The sequence below is a fragment of the Nothoprocta perdicaria genome, unplaced genomic scaffold (assembly GCF_003342845.1).
Source record: "Nothoprocta perdicaria isolate Ctin4 unplaced genomic scaffold, notPer1 scaffold_134, whole genome shotgun sequence".
Lineage (NCBI taxonomy): Eukaryota > Metazoa > Chordata > Aves > Tinamiformes > Tinamidae > Nothoprocta > Nothoprocta perdicaria.
The window spans coordinates 2,208,175-2,226,989 of record NW_020454472.1 but is presented as its reverse complement, the minus strand read 5'-3'; the positions used below and the strand labels follow the sequence as shown (position 1 = coordinate 2,226,989).

At 45.7% G+C, this 18,815-nt stretch overlaps 1 protein-coding gene across 5 annotated transcripts in view; it reads left to right on the top strand.

Moving 5' to 3' along the window:
• Positions 1-18,815, top strand: part of RAB31 (RAB31, member RAS oncogene family) — a 56,236-nt gene that overhangs the window by 10,349 nt on the left and 27,072 nt on the right. For 3 of the 5 annotated variants that reach the window (XM_026033846.1, XM_026033849.1, XM_026033850.1), the window contains exons 1-3: positions 9,657-9,803; positions 12,268-12,347; positions 15,161-15,242. In XM_026033846.1, coding sequence (XP_025889631.1) covers positions 9,735-9,803; positions 12,268-12,347; positions 15,161-15,242 — 231 coding nt within the window. In that variant the 5' untranslated portion in view covers positions 9,657-9,734. Of the gene's footprint in view, positions 1-9,656; positions 9,804-10,231; positions 10,384-12,267; positions 12,348-15,160; positions 15,243-18,815 lie in introns of those variants that run through there. The other 2 variants (XM_026033848.1, XM_026033847.1) reach the window with 2 other exon arrangements.

The window sequence follows — 18,815 nt, the reverse complement described above, 5'->3', positions numbered from 1 at the left end:
CAAAGGGAAGGCCTGGCAGGATTTCATGGGCTGCTTTAGATATTGTCCAGCATTCCTGCCCTTGTCATTCTGATGTGTCTGARGGCGACTTTGGGTTCAGTCCTGCAAATGCTGGTTGCAATCCCAATAGTTTTGCTGAACGGGAGTCCTTTTGTGTGACTCTTCTTCTGCTCTGGAGATCAAATCCCCTCTTCGTCGAGCCTGGCTGTAGTTCTCCCTTGAGTAAATATACTTAATAGTTCTGGAGCTTATGGTTTAACGTTGCCATTTGAAATACTTCCCAGTTTTAAATTTAGACTTACAAAGTGCAGATACTTTCAACTGTTGATGGCCTGAACTCTTAGCAAAGTGCAAAACTGGCCAGGTATCAAACCTTCTTCTGTGAACCAGTTGTTCATACTTATTTCCTGATTCCTTCTGTGGTGGAGAGAGGAAGAAGCYGTGAAAAAAGCAACCCGAAAACCAAAGCAGAACAAAACCTTTCAGCCATTTAAAGGGCTTTTGCCATAAAACTGGAATTTGATGGCACTAGCGGTACCCGCTCTCGGAGGCGCGGGGTTTCTTGGCTACTGAAATCTGTAACTGGCCCCGAAGATCCGGAGCCGCCCTGGCCGCTGCTTGCCGGCTGTTCGGGGCAATGTCCTTGTGCAGCTACACCCTCCAGCTGGGCCTTGCCCTCCGCCTGCACCCTTCCYTTTCCGTGCAAGAGAGAAAGGATCTCCTCTTTTTTCCCCTCTAACCTGATGTCTCYGTTGACTCTCAAGATATACATGGCTTTTTCCTGCCTCTTGTGGTGGAAATGCCCCTTGCAGGTGAGCAAGTTATGGCTTTGGAGAGGGGGCAATGCTTGCACCCTGAACTGAGTTCCTTGAGCTGGCACATGCAAATGCAAAGGCAGTTTAACCCTCTTACAAGTCCTTCAGGCAACTGCTTGACAGTTTTTATATTACTGAAATAGTAATATAGCACTGTTCCCTGAAATRCTGTGCCTAGGTGACATGCATATTGTTGATTGCATAAAATCAGTCTTTTAATGAAAGAAAGTTACTTCATATAGCTGCGCAAAACCAAAAAGTTTTGATCCAGACTGGGATTTGTGGGCACTCTGTGATATTAAACTGTAACGTTTGGGTTGGGATTATCAGTTGCAGACCCACTGAAGGATTTTATAGGCCTTCTACATGGGGACAGGTGTGTGTTTGATTTCTTTTTAATTTAGTAGGTGACACTAGGGGTCTGTATTTTAAAATTATGGCCCTTAGTGGCAGGGTTTGACAGAGCCAGGGTACTGGAATATAAACAGAGACTCGTGTCAAGCAGTAATTCAGGGCAAAGTTTATCTCCTTGTCATACAATTGTTTTGAAAGCTCAAGCTGCTAGAAATATATAGGGGGAAAGGTTCACTTGGAAGAAGAATTCGTTTTGGAAAGACGAGCACAAAACGGTTTCTATGAGCTCTGCAGCCAAAACTGTACTCAAATGCAAAATTTGTCAGGCTGCTGTTTCCTGCACTATGAAAGCCTCGAGTTATGATGTATTTAAGTCTTTCAGTCTGGAGGTTGCAGTCSGTTTCTCCGCGGGCTGGATCGCACAGTGCTGATAAGCGGCACTCGGCCAGGCTGTTAGGCGGGTGCTCGGGCTCTCGGCCCCTGCGCCTAACGCCTTCAAATCAGTGCTTGTTGCCGTGGATGGTCACTGGTTTGTTCCTTATGGATGGATGTGCCTTCCTCACCTGTTGCGCGAGATGAGGGCCAGTTCTCAGGATTGCTAAGCAGATGTTATTCACACACAATTTCGCTGTATTTCTGAGGGGGATTTATGGAAATGAAATGCAGGAGGTCAAGGGGATTGTAGGGAATGAAAGTACCCTTTGAGATACAGCAGCTAGGGCAAGGCCATGTGTGACCCCTAAAGGACAGCCCCAAACCTGGGGATTTGCTGGTGAGGTGGCCGTGCGGGCGCCCCGCGTGAGGCCGCTCTGCTCTCAGCACCTCCCTGCGGCCTCTCTCCATCCCCTCCGCCAGTTCATGCTCCCTACCCCTGCTCTCCGTTCCCGACCGGCCTGAGGGATTTATCCGGGCGTTATCCCTGCTGTTGCGGTGGCCAGGCTGTCCCCTGGCCGTGTCCTCGGCAGCGGAGTCACCAGGTGGTGCTGTGACACAGCGGAGCGCCCGGGCTCGCTGCGGCTGCCCAGGGAGCGGGGGGCTCTGCTCGTGGCSGTGCCTTTTGTGGCCGGAGGGTTCTTCGGGCCAAGGGGGCCCCGTTTATCACCGCGCAGAGCGTCCTCTGACTGCTGCCACGCACCCTGGCGCTGTGCTGTTCTGCTCACAGGCTGCTTTACCCTAGTAAAAAACGTAGCACCAAAGCCTAAATATGCCTAAGAATGTCCCCAAGCTGTGCGCTCCCCCCAGCATCTCATGTGCAAAGGCAGTGCCATCAAAAGCTGCTTTCTGAGCCGGAGGGGTGTTCGTGAGCCCCAAGCCTCCCTCTTCACCGGGCAGAGCACCCGGTCTCCTGCAGCCGTCGCCATTGCGGGCCTCTCAAGGACACACAAAATGGACCGAGGTGCTGCTCTTTGATTCCAAAAAATCATCAAAAAAAAAAATTCTAAAATGCTCCGTTTCTCCTGGCAGTTCAGCTACGGCCCTGAATCTGATACCTTTTCAGGAAAGGGAAAGGAAATGTGCAGGAGAAGATGCTGAGAATTAGCTGGAAATTGTTCGTTATTAACAGTTTGTTAGTAATGGGGTAGAACCTGTTACCTGTGCGCTGCAGATGCCCGCTGGCTCAGTAGTGTGGCTCGCTGCTGCTTTCCACCATGCTGCAGTGGTTTAGGCCAATACTCCAGTTCTAATTTATGTATCGTTTCTTTGACCTAAGAAAATGAGCTGTAAAAAATGCAAGGCTGGGCATTCCAGTGCTTGAAATCTATARGCTGATGGATTTCCTTCAGTTTATTTGTTTATTTTTTAAATAYTCATATGCTCCAGTGTTGCTGTTCTTGGTTATGCTGAGGATAAAGAAGTGAGGTCACTACAGACCTGACCCACAGGCCACRTGCTCTTCATCAACCAGTTGCTGTTTTGCCTTATTATTATTATTTTCTCTGTGAGAGTTATTTAAAAAATAGCCTTGAAGGGAGTGCCATTGTTCTTCCCGTCCCTTCTCAGGCCCCTTTTGCACAATATAATTCCCTTATATTCCCGTGCCAGCTTTACCAAAAYAGAGCTGGCTGGTCACAGGAGAGCAACCGTGAGCAGAAGCTCCATGTGAGTCAGTGCAGAGCAGTTGTCAGGGCCCCTTCTCTGCTTCTAGGCTAGTTCAGCTGGCTGCTAAGCCTGTCGCCCACTGCTGCTACAGTGCAAAACAAGGATTTCTGCTTTGCTGCTGATTTAAAGCATTTCAGTGGACTTCGTGTTGAGGAAATATGAAGCTCCCTTTTGAACTGTGTCGTCTTTCCTGTGTCTTGCTTTTTGTCAAGGTTGTTTCTCATGKGTCCCCACAACTGGGGAAGCCTTTCTTCACTTCACACCCTCGGAGGAGTGAGGGCAGTCCCTGCTAGCTGAGGAGCAGGTTGATGGTGCCTGTTTTTTTTAAATCAAAATGCTCTGTGTGAGAGAGCACTTCGGACAAATTCTCTGGAATTCTTCCTCAACTCAAGCATTTGGGGAAGAGAGAAGAGGAGAGGAAGGGGAGTCAGTCTGCTCACCTTGAAGTTCTTCTGGTTGCAGCCATGACTGTCCATGCCTCAGCCTGAAGAGCTCAAGTTTGGAGCCTGAGTTTTGACYGCCTGATGATGCCCAGGAATCTTGGAGCTCTCTAGCAGAGACTTTKGTTTTGTGTATACGCACAGTCACAAAGATGGGAATGTTCCTAGGAAACTGAGCTGCTGGTTAACAACAAGCTGCTCTGTAAACACTGACTGCCTGTSTCCTGGCTCTGCCATTTCTGCTCAAGCACGTCACGTGGAGAGGATGATGAAATGGCTTTGGCTCTCTAGGTTTGGGTTTTAAATTTATAGTAGGGTGAGTCAGTGGTGTTGATTGGGATCTCTGGGTGGACTTCTGATTCAAGTAGGCAGATGGGGAGATTGTAACCAACATTACAGTCCAGGGTGAGGAAGTGTTGAAAATATTCTTTTTTTTTTGTTTTGTTTTTTGTTTTTTTTGTTTTGTCTTTTTTTGTTTTGCCTATCAGAGGGGAAAAGATGCAGGAGAGCATTCAATCAGGTATATGAGAAGTTGCACTTGAAACTTGAGTGTTTTTTATGTCTCAAAGCTTCCTGGTCTGGGATGTGGTGGAGAGCAGCAGAGACAAATTGCCTCGATGAGTGTGGAGAGACCTGTTAACTACAAAGGCATCTACAAAATAGCCAAGCGAGCGCGACTGCATTTGCTGGCTCTGAATGAGGCAGATAGCAGAGAAGCGATACGTGCCGGGCTTGAATTCCGCAGCGGGCTGTGTGCCGGGCACACAGGGGCCAGATATCTGCTTGCCAAGGGCTTGTTATTACTACTTTCCCATTTTAAAATGGTTATTGGGAGTGTAAGCGTGCTCTTCAAGGTGCGTGTAAATAACACACCGATGAATTCAGCATCTGACTATCTCTTAAAGCACTTAAGTTTGCTCATTGTTCCTGTAGTAGCTGAACTCTTTACAGCTGTATCCGGCTTACGTTCTCGTGAGGCTGTTGTAAGGTGAAACTAGGTAATTATTTTCGTGTAGCGGTTAATTGAGACTGATCGAGCCAAGTTTKGAGCTTTGGTTTTCTGTGCTAAATGCGGCCCTTGCAACATAAGGAGTGAAGGCTGGCTTGTAATATAAAAAGACTGACCTGGTTGGACATAGAAAAAATGTCTTTGAGAACAAGGAATGCACATCCTACTTGCACAGGGAATTGGGTTTATCCTAATTTTAATGCATATCAGAGGAAAAAGCCTTGTTCTGTAGCCAGCTTAGACTGTACAGTGTCATCTTTGACCTGGAATTACGCTAGTGACTTGTAGAGTGTTTACTATGGGGAAAACTGGACGCAGATCATCCTGATTTTATGGGAGTGATATAATGAACTATTTAAAAGATACCAATGATACACAGTATGAGCTTAGCAGAGGGTGCTTGACAAACAAACGCAGACTTGTTCTCATACGGCCCTTGTGGACTGCTGACCAGAAGAAGAGCCRTGTTGAATGGAAGAAGTGAGGAACTGCAGACTAATCATTGTGTCCCTCTAAGAAGACATTTGCATCAAGATGAGCGCATTTATACATGGATCCGGAGGAACCGAGTCCCAGTATTAAATGGGAGGGTTATGTGCCTTCGGGGCAGTGCCTTTCATTCAGGAAAGTACCTGATAAGACCCACGGTCCTGGGGGCCAACTCTGCTCCAGTTCCTCGCTTCAGAGCTCGCTCTGCCAGCACGTGTCCCGCAGGCCGGTGCAGCAGSTGGCAGGAGACCACCTCCCATCTCCTTGGGAGCCCCTGTTGCCAGGCTTTACAGCCCCCTCACTGCACTGGGGCTGAGGAATGAAGGCTGAGGCTGGTTGGAGGTGGTGGTGATGGAGTGGYGGGGAGAAGGCTCACTTGGTGGTAGAGTCACCATGGGGCTGAAAGTCAGGCTCCTTTTGGCAATCAGGAATCATCAGGATTCCTGATGATTCAATCATCCGCAACAAGGATTGCTACTAATAATCATGTTGTGCATTCTGGAATTATCATTTTCTTGTTATTTATGTTATTCCAGAAAACCAAAATTCTCTGTCCTGCATGAGCTTCGTGTTGACTGCAGAGGTGGCCTCAGAGCAGCTCGGCCTGCGCTGCTCTGGAGCAGCCTAGAGCCAAACTGCCCGCGTGAAGAGCTCCTCTTGTATTTTCCTCTCCGTTCTTATGCAGTGGTGGGATTTGCTCACTTGATACATCCTACAGATGGAAAAAACGAATACAGGGAGAAGGTATTTTTACTTCTTAGGCATCGCTCCCCRTGAGCAGCTGCCTTTTCGCTGGGACAAGCCTGGCACTTGGCGGGTGCAGATGAGTTCCCAGGGCARTGTCCAGCAGGCCCTCTGAAAGGCGTTATTTCTCCTTATAGGAGAGTCTTCAGAGAAGTGATACCCAAATACAGGGAAGGTCGTGTCTGAGGCTAGCAACAGTTTATAGGGCGGAATGATTCTTGGATTAAAATACTGCCCTTGGAAACTATGATCCAGGATCTGAGGTGCATAACTCTCCTTGTATGTTCATACAGTTGATAAAAATCCAAAGGCGGTTTCAGATGCTCTTCTAGCTGCCTGCCCCAGCCTTGCAGAGCAGCTGGAACTGGATTAGTAAGACATGGAAAATATTGCAGTGCTGCCTGCATCTGATCGCCTGAGTAATGACTAAAATGTAAATGGGGAGCACAGAGGACTAGAGCAGGCTGCACGTGCCAGAGCTTTGTAGTGTTGGTTTTTTGGATAGCTGCTTAGTATTTTACCTCCAGTTGGAAGTTAAAAGATGTAGCATTGCTGTACTCRAACCTTGCCTTTGAGTTAAGGACCAACACGTCCAAAGATTGTTTTTCTTCTCTTGAAGTATAATCTATCCCCATCTTCTTCCGAATTGCCAGCCCACCMCTCACAGAGATTTTGAAGGCTGCTTTTGGTTTTATTTTGTTTCCTCTCCATTTAAAATACCCCATCGTGAAGGTGGAGGACGTTTTTCTCTTTCTTGGCAACTTCATCCCCATTGAAATGTTTTCATCTCTACGTCGTAGTTACTCCCCCGATGAAAGTCCTGCCCCCTGGCAAGGCAAGGGCCGCTGCCTCCCATGTACCGCGTTGCTGCCGGGAGTCACAGCGGCACAGCCAAGAAGTTAGCTTGGAAAATCTTGAGCATGAACCGGTTCCGCTGCTACTTCTCAGTTAGTAAGGAGCCAGCCAAGAGGTTTGTCCAGTGGCACGGACGTGTGCCTGAAAGCCAGGAATTGTTCCTTATTTCAATGCCAATGTCCTGGCTGAGCTGGGGTCAGGTCCTTTCCCACGAGAGTGTTGCTCCGTACCCTGGTGCTGGATACGGCCTTTTTCTTTTCCCTCTCGGTAGAGTGGTGACCCAGGGCAGCAGCACCTCGTGGGCATCATCAGTGGGGCACATTTGACGCCAGCTGTGGCTGGCCCGTGTGAGTATTCGCTGCACCTGTGGAACCAGCGTGACCCGAGGAAGCCTTGGGGTGTTTGCGTGGACTTGCCCTCTGCCTGGCTCCTCACGGGCGCGAGCGGCTTTGCGACAGGAGCCGCCAAGGGGGCGCGTGCAGGGGACCCCGCTCGCCCAGCCCGGCCGCGCTCCCCCCCGCAGCCCCTCAGCGGCAGGGCCGGGCCCCCCACTGCTTGGGAGGCCTTGGCACAGAGGGGCATTAGCAGGGGACCTGCCGGGAAGGCCCCGCGCGATCCGCCCCTGGGGGACAGGGATGCRCGAGGGTCGGCAGGAGCCACGCGGGGCCTGGAGAAGGTTTCTCGCTTAGAAAGAGCGGCTGAGGAATCATCCCTTTCAAATGTTGTTAATATTATTGTTGGGAAGTAACGTGCTCTGTCTGCTTTTTCTGAACGCTCAGAGTTAATACCCACTAGATTATTAGGGTGTCGTCATTCTTTTTGTGATATATGAGTAGCATATGTTATAAGCCGGGCAGTGTAARTGAGACATCTGCCTGTAGCTTATGCTGCAGTGAATCCCAGTGATTACAAAAAATGCTTTGGAGGGACAGATATTTTTAATTTTGTAAAAACTGATACAGATTGAGATACTGTGGGTCACCTCCTGACACTGTCTAAGTCAACAGCAGATGTCCCATCCTTACAAATGGAGCTAAGTATTTTATCCTTCTGTTGATTTAGAGAGACATCACCTCTCCTTCAGCACACAGATTTTCGTGGTACTCATGAGCAGGGGATCCAACCTCCGTTTTAAAGCTGAACTGGGAAGTTAGTCATGAGATCTGTAGTGATTACAAGCCAGATGTTCTTTTTTCTTTTTACTTTGGAAGTGGGAGGACAGGAGGGAGTTTCTTCAGTGTGTTTGCTCTTAGCATGCTGCTTTCTCATGTGAAATGCTGTATGGCATTCTGCTTTTATTTGCATTCACAAAGCCCTAGAGTCAAAAAAGGATTTTTGCATAGTTTATCTGGTTTTACATATATTAAAGAAGACTTGCTTGTTAACACAGCATAGAAACATACCACATAGACAAGAATAAAATAGCTGCTGCAGCAATATGCATAATGATAGGACTGCCATTTAGTCATTGATTTTTTGTGTGTGKTTTTTTTTAACATTTACTCCAATTTGGATGTAAATAAAATTTACATGAAGAGTTGAGTTTGCTCACGTGTTAGGGCTTGACCCATCCAAATCCATTAAAAGCCCTTATAATAGTCAGGCAAAATAATAAAACCCTAATCAGGGACGCGTTTACAGAGCCGTATAGTTCTACTGGATTCAGAAAAGTGCTGAGGCCTATAGTTATGCAAAGGTAGAAATGAGACATCCAGATTTAAACTAAAGAGCTAAGTTTTCTTTCATTAGTTTTATTTTTTTATTTTATTCTTACCAAGTTGCAGACATTTGGAACAATGGAGAAGAGAGAGGAATTACAATTGCCTATTTGTAATAAGAATATGTTTTATTTTGTGTTTTTTTCTGTATTGTTCAATTTGAACTTGTGTCTTTTCTTAGATCTTCCTCCATGCTGCTGCAAGTTGACCAGAAGAAATCAGCATCTGAATTGTTTGCTTGCAAATTGGTTGCCAGTATCCTGTAATTCTGCTGGCTTGAGACGTAGTCTCATCTTTACAGCGCTGTGAGATGAAAAGAGCAAAATGGGGTAGGAATGTGGGTGGGAAGGCTGGTTTTTGTGGTGTGCTGCTCTCCATCCTGGGATTCTTAAACTCCTCACACCTAAATCTAAAGGATAAAGGATTTTGGAGGAGTAGATGATGCCCTTCTAGGGTGAAAAGAACTGCTCATGCTCATATTGATTCCTTGTTTTTATCAGGAACATCTGTTTTAAATATTCATATCCATTTTGCCAACCAGTGGAAGATTCTGAAGCTGTGGTAGCTTTTCATGTACTTAACCAGAATTCATTTCTTGCTATGACATTTCTATTGCTTTCCTTCCTCCCCCTGCCCTCTTGCTTGGTACAGAGCACTTTATAACTGATATTCTGCAAGTGGCGTCGAAGGCTTATGAAGAAGCAAGGAGAGTGGTCCCATGAATGACTTCTCTGAATATTCTCCTGGTGATACAAATGACTCCGTCTACCTTTTGCTTCACGCAAACATATGAAGAACATCTTCATTTGGAAAAAAATACTATATACTTTTTCCTTTCTTTGAGTRGTTTTCTCTTAGTTTTTATGTATCAGTTGGCATAGTGCTGAAGCCTGTGGATTTCCCATGGATAAGGGTGTTTCTGAAGAAGTTCATGATCTGTTCCTCAAAGTACCACAGAACCCTTGGGTGCCTATTCTCAGTTGCTGAAACTTGTAAAATCCTTTCATCTCGATACTGCTGTGGCCCTTTACAGGAGCTGAATATTTGTCCTGGATGCAACATTTGGGATGTTGCATATGTACTACCATGGGTGAAACAGAAGAATCAGACTACAGAGAGTAAAAAACACAAAAAAAAATCTGATGAAATGAAGAACTTTAAGAACTAAAGAATGTCATCTGTATGTGTGACTGTTACCTAGACATGTGGCATGACAAATTCATTAAAATTCCTTAACGAAAAAGGAGCAAAGCAGTCATCGCGATGTAGAGCGACAAAGGTGATTACAGGACTGGAGCATCTATCTTATGAGGAAAGACTAAGTGAGCTGGGCCTGTTCAGCCTGGAGAAGAGAAGATTAAGAGGAGTTCTGATCAATATGTACAAATACTTGAAGGGGGAATGTAGGGAGGAAGGGGCCAAAATTCTCAGTGGTGGCCAGTGACAGGACAAGGGGCAATGGGTGAAAGTAGAAACACAGGCAGTTCCATCTCCATGTGAGGAAGAACTTCTTTCCTGTGAGGTGGCAGAGCCCTGGCACAGGCTGCCCAGGGAGGTTGTGGAGTCTCCTTCTCTGGAGATCTTCCAAACCCACCTGGATGCCACCAGGTGTCCCTGCTGGAGCGGGGGGGTTGGATTAGATGAGCTCTAGATGGTCCTTCCAGCCTCAGCCAGTCTGTGATTCTGTGATTCTCTGTTCCTTATTAGTTTTGAGGCAATTGGATATGAAGAGTTAGCGTGAAACGTTAATAAGTGCCGTGACCTGAAAGCTGAAGATGTAGGAGCTTCCTAAAAATGAACTCTGCTTTAGTCTGCACTTGATGTCACATCCCTGGCAGAGACCAAGACCCTCCCTCTTGGTAAAGAGATTTAATTGCAGTTGCCCTTATTAGCGACCTATAAAGGAGGAGAAAAAGGTGTATGGCAGTAAAGCMTCATCATAGGGGGATCTATGTCTAATTTGGAGAACCACGGAGGAAACAGTGACTCCCCAAGAGGGAAATGGAATTTCTCTCATATGTTGAGTGACACTTCAGGTTTTGTCCAGAATGTTTAAGTCTGGAATCAGAATTAGGTTCTCAGGATCAGCACAGAGATSTTTTTTAGAAAAATGTGCGGTGCTGATCTGGTCTAGTCGTTGTGCCGCGATGGCAGCTGGAATAGCAAGAGGCCAGAGTTGGGAATGGCAAGAGGATGTGTTGCTGCTCTTCGTCGAAGGCTACTGGGCTGGTTTGAAATATGCTGCTCTCTTTGATGTTTGTGTACTGCTTGAACTCGGTAGATAAACAGCTGTCAGTGGGGCTTGAGCATTCACTGTGGCTTGGGAGCAGGCTAAGGACTGCTTTAAATTACATTTAAGTGCATTTCAATGACAATTTTCTAATATGTGTTGTACATAAAGAATACTCGCAGTGGTGATAGAGATTCATTTGCACAGGGAGGAGGGATGTTAAGTGCTGCCTTTTTCTTTCATATTTGAGAAGATTAAAGATTGCAGAATGGTTTACAGCAAGGGCAAAGGCTTTCCTTTTTCTTCTTTTCCTATGTTATTCTGTGCCATGAACGAGATGTGCTCTTGCCTTGCCACCTTTGGAGAAATCTGTGTAGATCAGCTCAGTGTCTTCCACGATGGATACGATGGAGCTTACAGATAGTCCTCACGAAGAATTCTGATGAGATTACTGGAAAAGTTTCCGATGACTTTTTAATGACTTGGGCCCCAGCTTGTCATTGCTCATGTCTTGGAAAGGTCACCATTGATTTGCTTGCATCCTTTTTGTCTCCAAGGAGGCTTGTGCAGTTCTATGGGCGATGAAACGATGGCTGCTTTTCTCTTTCCTTTCTAAGTGYCCGAGTAATTTATGTTTTCTGCCTAACATTGAGGCTTCATGGGACAGCAGAGAGAAACTGGGAAGCACTGGGTTCTTGGGGAAGCTGTTCGTATYTTAAGTGCTTAAAATAGCATTGTTGAATAATACCAGGCTTCCCCTGCTGCCCTCCTCCCTCCGGAAGCAATTCCGAATGTGATTCTAGGACTGGTATTATTTTTCCGTASTGGTTGAGGGGAAGGACTAGGGGACTGTAGACAGAAGCCGGCTGCCCCACTTCAGGGCAACGAGCAACTTGTGCTGCATTGAAATACACTGGTTTCCCACGGCCCCGTAGCGCAGTCTGCCTAGGGACACTTGTGCATCTCGGGGTGTCCTGCCTCACCCAAACCAGTTAAAGTCTCTGTGAAGCTTCTTCCAAGCTTGCTTGTTAGTCTTGCCCTAGAAAGGATCAGATGCACAAAGTCTGTACAGCTAGCGTATGGAAAGGTTGGCCGTTTTATTTTGGAGGGATACTTGGGTTACCCTTGCAACGGTCTCGCTGAGGTTGTTTCTCTGGACAACAGCTTTGCTGCGTGGGTGAAGTACCACGTGTTCATTTTCCATGTGTGCAGTGCTCCTCTTCCTGCATGGGTAAATGGCTATGGGCAAATCACTGCAGTCTTTGCAACAGGAGCATAAAATGCACCCCAGAATGTACAAGACTTCAGCAGAAGGGAATGTAGGGATGAGAGCCGGGGAGATGTTGGTGACGGTTAAATAGTCCGGGTACTGCCTTTTCTTTTCAAATGCTTAACCTGCTCCTCTCACCTGTGGATAAGACTTCCTCACACATTAACGTTTGACTATTTCCTTAAGTGAAATACTGGCATTGTGCTCCCCTGAATTCACTGTCATGCTTTCCTTTGCTTCCAGGATACTGGGGTTGGGAAATCCAGCATAGTCTGTCGATTTGTTCAGGACCACTTTGATCACAATATTAGTCCCACCATTGGGTAAGTACCCAGCATTGTATTTTCTTTTTTTTCCTCTATATGTTCCTTTTAATTCTGTTGTCTTCAGCTGAAGTCTTTTTTCCTGATGAATTCAAGGTTGTGGGTAACTGCGTGTTGTCTTTTTCTGTGCAATTCATCATCTCTCTTTAACCGTTCAGACTCCAGTAATTCCCCTCGCCTCCCGCAGCCGCTCAGCGTGCCCTGGGTGGCCCCGGTCTCCTCTGCCTTCCCGCGCCTGGTAACACAGAGCACCCCTCAGCCTGCCCTACTGCAGTGTATGATAGAGAGGATGACCCAGCCGTGCCCTCTCTCTTCTGGGGTGACTGGTGTCTTTCTTGGGTGTCTGGGGTTTTCTGGTGTCTCCAGAAGCCCCTCTCCTCTGGAGCTGTGCTCACCGCTCCGTATTACCTTGGTGTGCAGGGCCATGCCTTCCTGCTGCTTGGCTCGCTTCCCGCTTGGCACAGGTCAGTACTGTATGTGCCGGGGGCTCCCGGGGTGACAACAGCACGTATCCCACTGAATGTTTCCTTTCTGGGTACCTCAGCAGTTAGGCAATTGGKCTAGGTGAAGACCAATTCCTTTGGTTTTCACAGAAGAAAGACTTGAGGTCAAACTGTGTGCTCATTTGCACTGAAGTAAATGTAGAGCTGTTTTGGATTTCCTTTAGTTCAAACAGAAAAATAACCTTCTCCCTTTGTCCCTAAAATAAGAAARCTGCTAAAACCTAAATAATCCTAGAAATCCATTATTGCTATTGTCCTTTTAATTTAGCATATTTTTCTTCATTCATCATATAAAAAGAGCTTGATCTCTTATTCACACAGTGTCTTTTTATCCGTCAAGAGCTTCCCACTTGAGATGATGCCTAGGTCATAGGACCTTAGGTTTTGCATCACTTTAGTTCCTGTTAGTCAGTGAAATGCTGGATCTGAAGCTTGGAGCTTGAAGAAACAACCCAAACTGCCTGTGATTTACATGGTTACCAAAATATCTTACCAAGTAATGGCTGGAGGAATATTAAAGGTAGCTTCCAGCAGCTCTGAGTTGCAGGTATTCTCAGCTGGCATCTTAACAGTGTCTGCTTCCAGAGGTGGCTATGTTTTCATCTGCCTTTGGAATGCGTCACCGTGTCCCTGTCTTTAGAAGGCAGGATAATGCAATTTAAACAAAATATAATTAATTCAACCCTGCTTTTCATAAAACTGCCAGGCTTCTGAGTGATAGACCATCAGGAGCCGGTTAGTCATGCAGCTAGCTTTAATTCCAAAATCTTTTCTTTTTACCATTTTAGGAACAAATCTCCCTAGTACGTAATTACCTGGAAAATTTTGAAAATAGTTGATATGGTGGAGGAAGCTGGTATATATTGTTTACAAAGGAGTAATTTGGATGGGAAGGGTCGATCTTTCTTGTGTGTTATAGCTGATTTAAATCTTCTGTGGAGGACTTGCACTGTTGGAATGTGTTGTGCAGGGAGTGAGAGGATTTCTTGCAAACCTCTACCTTTAAATGCATGGAAGTGCATGGTGAAAAGTGTTACTGATTGAAGGACGCTTGTCTGCAGTGAAGGAATTGATGAGAATTTGAGTGATCCTTTAGTTCTAAATCATCRTCACCCGTTTTCCCCCATGTTACTAAGTCAGTATCTTGCACTCACATGAAAAAAGATGTTATTTCTCATGATAACAGAGGAATATATTTCTTTTTGGGGATTGAAATGTGAATGCTAGTTTACCCACTGGTGTTCATAAAAGCCAACTATGTTCATAAGTTCTTTTTTTCTTTTCTTTCTCCAAAACAACCAAATGTATTAAATATGATCCTTGCAATCTATAACCGCTGCTGATGCTCTGAAGTTCCTGTTTTTGAAGCTGTGAAGTGTTGCTTAATACTTCGAGAAGGAGCATGACAGCTGAAAAGCACACACCCAGAAACCAACCAAGGAAAACACTGCTCTTCTTGCCTTATTTGATATTTCTAAATGCAATGCAGCATTGTTTAATTTGAACAATTTGCAGATGACTGGAGAGGGAAGCTCTGGTGCATGTCCCCAGGAAATGCTTTGATCAGTTCTGTGTCATTTGGTGTAATTGGATTCTTTTGTAATGACAGTGCATTGTATTGAATGCATCTTTGTAAGCTTGTAGGAGAGTCCAGGGGTGTCTCTCCACCTGCTTTCAATTCAAATGCTGTAATGTACAAAGACCCTGTAGATTTTTAACTTTCTACCCTAAAGTTTTTGAAAAATACAGGGGGGAAACACAGGCAAATCAAAATAGATAAATAAATACAAAAACCCAAGAGGCTATAAAATTTCTACATTTAGGGGTGAAGTCTTTTCCATTTGTTTACCATTTCAGCAGGTGCCTTGGCTGGTGCAGACTAATRGGTAGTTAGATACGTTCCCAGTCTCCTAGGTTTAGCAGAGATGAAAGCATTCATTCCATGGTGTGATGCTGCCTTTCCCAGGTGTGCGGCTCCGAGAAGATGGAGCTCACGAGCAGCAGAAGATACATGTGAATGGCAGGAGCATTAGTGTTCCTGGGCCCGGGCAYGAACAACCATCTTTTTTTCCCCTGCTTTTTGAAAAATAAACATATTTTAAAAATAAATGTRTATGTGTTATGTGCTTAACCTGCTAAGGATGCTTTTATCAAGAGCTCAGGGTTTCCTTTTCCCTAGTTTAACTCAGCAAAACTGYATAARGTCRGTAGGTAGCATAAGTAGAACACTGCTAGTCTTAGGAATTTCTGTTGCATCTCTATCTGGGATTATCAGTAAACAAAGATGTGGCTGTAACTTTTCTTTTGCAGAGCATCCTTCATGACTAAAACTGTGCCTTGTGGGAACGAGCTTCATAAATTTCTGATCTGGGATACAGCTGGTCAGGAGCGAGTGAGTATTTTGCAGTGTGTTCTTGCTGTCCGCGTCTCCTGCAGCGTGTTGGCTCATGAAGCCCTCTGAGCCTTTCGACTTCCTCTTCACGCCCTCCCAACCTGAGGATGTCACCTCTGACCAGATTCTGGTCTTCTTGAGGGACATGGAGCTCCTAGAGAGGGTCCAGCGGAGAGCGACTGAGRTCGTGAAGGGACTGGAACGTCTCTCGTATGAAGAGAGAAGAGACTGAGTGAATTGGGCCCGTTCAGCTTGGAGAAGAGAAGACTGAGAGGGGATCTGATCAACATGTATAAGYTCATGAAGGGGGAATGTAGGGAGGAAGGGACCAAGCTCTTCTCATTGGTGGCCAGTGACAGGACAAGGGGAAATGGGTGTAAGTTGAAACAYRGGCAGTTCCATCTCCAKGTGAGGAGGAACTTCTTTCCTGTGAGYGTGACCRAGCCCTGGCACAGGCTGCCCAGGGAGGTTGTGGAGTCTCCTTCTCTGGAGATCTTCCARACCCGCCTGGATGCCACCCTGTGCCCCGTGCTCTGGGTGTCCCTGCTGGAGCAGGAAGGTTGGACTAGATGATCTCTAGAGGTCCCTTCCAACCTTGAACATTCTGTGATTCTGTGTGATTCTGATGCCGTGCCATGGGAATCGGATGAGGCCCTGCCCTCAGCACAGCTTGGCTCGTGTGCAAACAGCCACGAGTTGGGCCGTTCCACCTATTGTTTCGTCAGTCTGACGTGTTTCAGCTTTCATTCATGTTGGAAGGAGCCCGATGTGTTTAGTAGACAGCCTGGCAGCTGGGCTGAACGCAGGCGGCGACTCCAGCCTTGCCCAAAACTGGGGCACTGAATATGGGCACASATATATATGTTTTTTTAAATAGTTTTAATGGCAGCAATATTCAATAATAGGCTGGCTGTAGAGTTCCGTGAATATATGCCCCCATTTGTCTTGGGACATTAGAAAGACRTGGAGAAAGCCATGCACAGTGCCTATTTTGAAGTATTTTCAAAGTTTCTTGTGAAATTGAACTGTTCTTGCTGTTAGAAAAAAGGTAACTTTTACTCTTGTTTTAGGATAGGGAAAAAAAAAATAGATGCTTATTTCTACTGGAATGTGGGTCCTACATCCTACTGTGTTCCCCATACCTTGCATGGGAACTGTGAGCAATAGAGATTTTTGCTGTTAACAGCACTTAAGTGCAGGAAGTGCTTGTTGCAATATGCAAGACGATATGAAGTGTGCTTGATGAAATCCATTTACTCTTAGCCATTCAATATGATACTTATGATGGGAGTAGGGATCTTTAAGAACATATTTCAAGTACAGCATCCTCCCTTCCCCTGAATCTTGTTTGYTCCATTTCTGCATAATCTGGAGCTAACTGACTAAATATGGCAAGTGTCTGTGGAGTCATGGGTAGCAAAGGGTCCATTTTCTTTGCCATGGTTTGTGTTTTCTTCCTTATAGTCTTTCTATCTCTGCCCCCACCCTGTTTTCTGCTTTCCTACTAGCTCTTTGACACACACAACTCAGTTCTTGAGATTTAGATATAACAACTATTACGTTTCTCACATGGTCTTGAGAATCTCAGAACGTGTGAAGTACACTAGCTTTTTGAAGTGGGTGCATATTAGTAAGTTTTATTTTACGATGCTAAAAGATCCTGTATTTGAAGCAGGAAATCTGTGACTCATGGACACAAAATTCATCCTTCCTATCCAGTCCCTTATGTTTCCTCTYGATCTGATTGAGCTAGTTATTTTCCAAAAATATGCTTCAGTTAAACATCATCTGCACTCCATTTTTTTTTTAATCCTCTGATGACGAGCAGTGTCTGCCACAAACCCGGCTAAATTGCTGTGCATCTCTTCCAGATAGACCGTGTTACAGTTTTTACGCATAATCCTGTAGCCTCTTTAAACCAGGGACCATCTTTTTCTTCTCTATTTGCACAACTTATTCCTCATCCTTTACTAAAGCCTTGGGAATCTGGGGTGAAAAAGTAAATAATGTTGATGGGTGTGAGCACTCACCAAAGGAACTCAGTGTCCCAGGATGAGGGGACAGCCTAGAAATATTCCCATTTTACAGCTAAGGATACTAGGTGTTTATTCTGACTCCTTACATTGCTCTTTCTCATCTGCTATTCAAGATCAAACTCCTGTCACTGTTAATTTCTTTCTAGTTGTCTTCTGAGCAACAATGATTACCCAAAACTTCCAAGCCACACAACACTTCAGACCTGTTGCTATTTTTAACAGATGGTTTTGTGAAGATTCATGTTCTAGTGATAAATCTGTCCTTTTCCTTGACATTTTTATTGTCTATTGTGCTGATGACTGTATTTAGCATTTCTGCTCTTTCAAAGCCCTGCCTTTCAAAGCCTTTGCTTTCCYGAACACAAGGCCAAGCACAGGGCTTTGGTGTCGGGGTGTTCGGTGTTTCCCTGGCTGCTGCTCCTGTGCTGCTCAGATTTGCTTCCCAGGCAGACCCTGGTCTGCTGCTTTCGGGGCAGAGCTTCGCTCTCTGCTCTTACCCACCACTGCTGAGAGCAGAGTCTGCCGCCACTTTCGGAAATGCCTGAGTCACAAACCCTTCTTTAAACAACCCTGCGAGAGAAGTAGTGGGCGCTCTGGCTGTCTTAGTCAAGAGGGAAAAACTGTGGGAATTCACGCGGCTCTTCCTGAAAACAAGTCCTGTACTGGGTGACCGGGAAGCACAGGTGAGAGGGGAAAGAGCTGGTAGCGCTYGGCACCCCCTTGAGGTGCTAGATCTGCATTCAAAATCCATTTGCGACTGGGGAAGCCTTCAGAAATGTTGGTTCGTGATATAGTTTTATAACTCACAGTTTTATAACTATAAATTTTATAACTATAAACTATAACTATATATAAATACATATATAGTATTATATACTATACATACTAAATAACTATATAAGTATAAACTGTAACTAACTATAGTTATAAAAAGTTATAAAACTTGTCGTAATACCTGGGATTCCTCAACAAACTTAACACTCAGGCGAGGCAATCAGAGCTTGGTCACGGAGAGCAGGTAACTCCTGGTTCATATAGATATCAGGATACCTTTTCTTTTGAAGCACTGGAAGCAGCCAGAGTCAGGAAAGAATTGGAATTTCCACTTGGGAGGGAACAAGGAGCAAAGGCAGCTCGTGCGCGATGACAGCGGCGCAGCGGGCAGGGGAGAGCCAAGGGGCTCCCGTGGAGCGCGTGTCCTGTGGGCCTCGCCGTGGGGCAGCCYGCGTGGCTCCCGCCCGGCTCGCCAGGCACCGTGCCGGGAACATGCTCTGCCCTTGACCACAAACGGGGAGCTGGGGGAGCCTTTCGTCTCGCCCTTCACCTTCCTGGGGAGGGAGAACCTTAAACCAGCAGCTTCACTTCACAAAAATATAAGAAATCCCTCAGAAATCCCTCAGCTTTTCCTTGTGTTGGTGTGTTGTCCAGTTAGCTTGTTTGCTTTGTTCCTTCAGTGTCACTTCTCTCAACCCAACTCTTTTCAAAAAGTCAATTTTCTTCCATCTTTCCATCTCTCTCTCTCTCTCTCTCTCTCTCT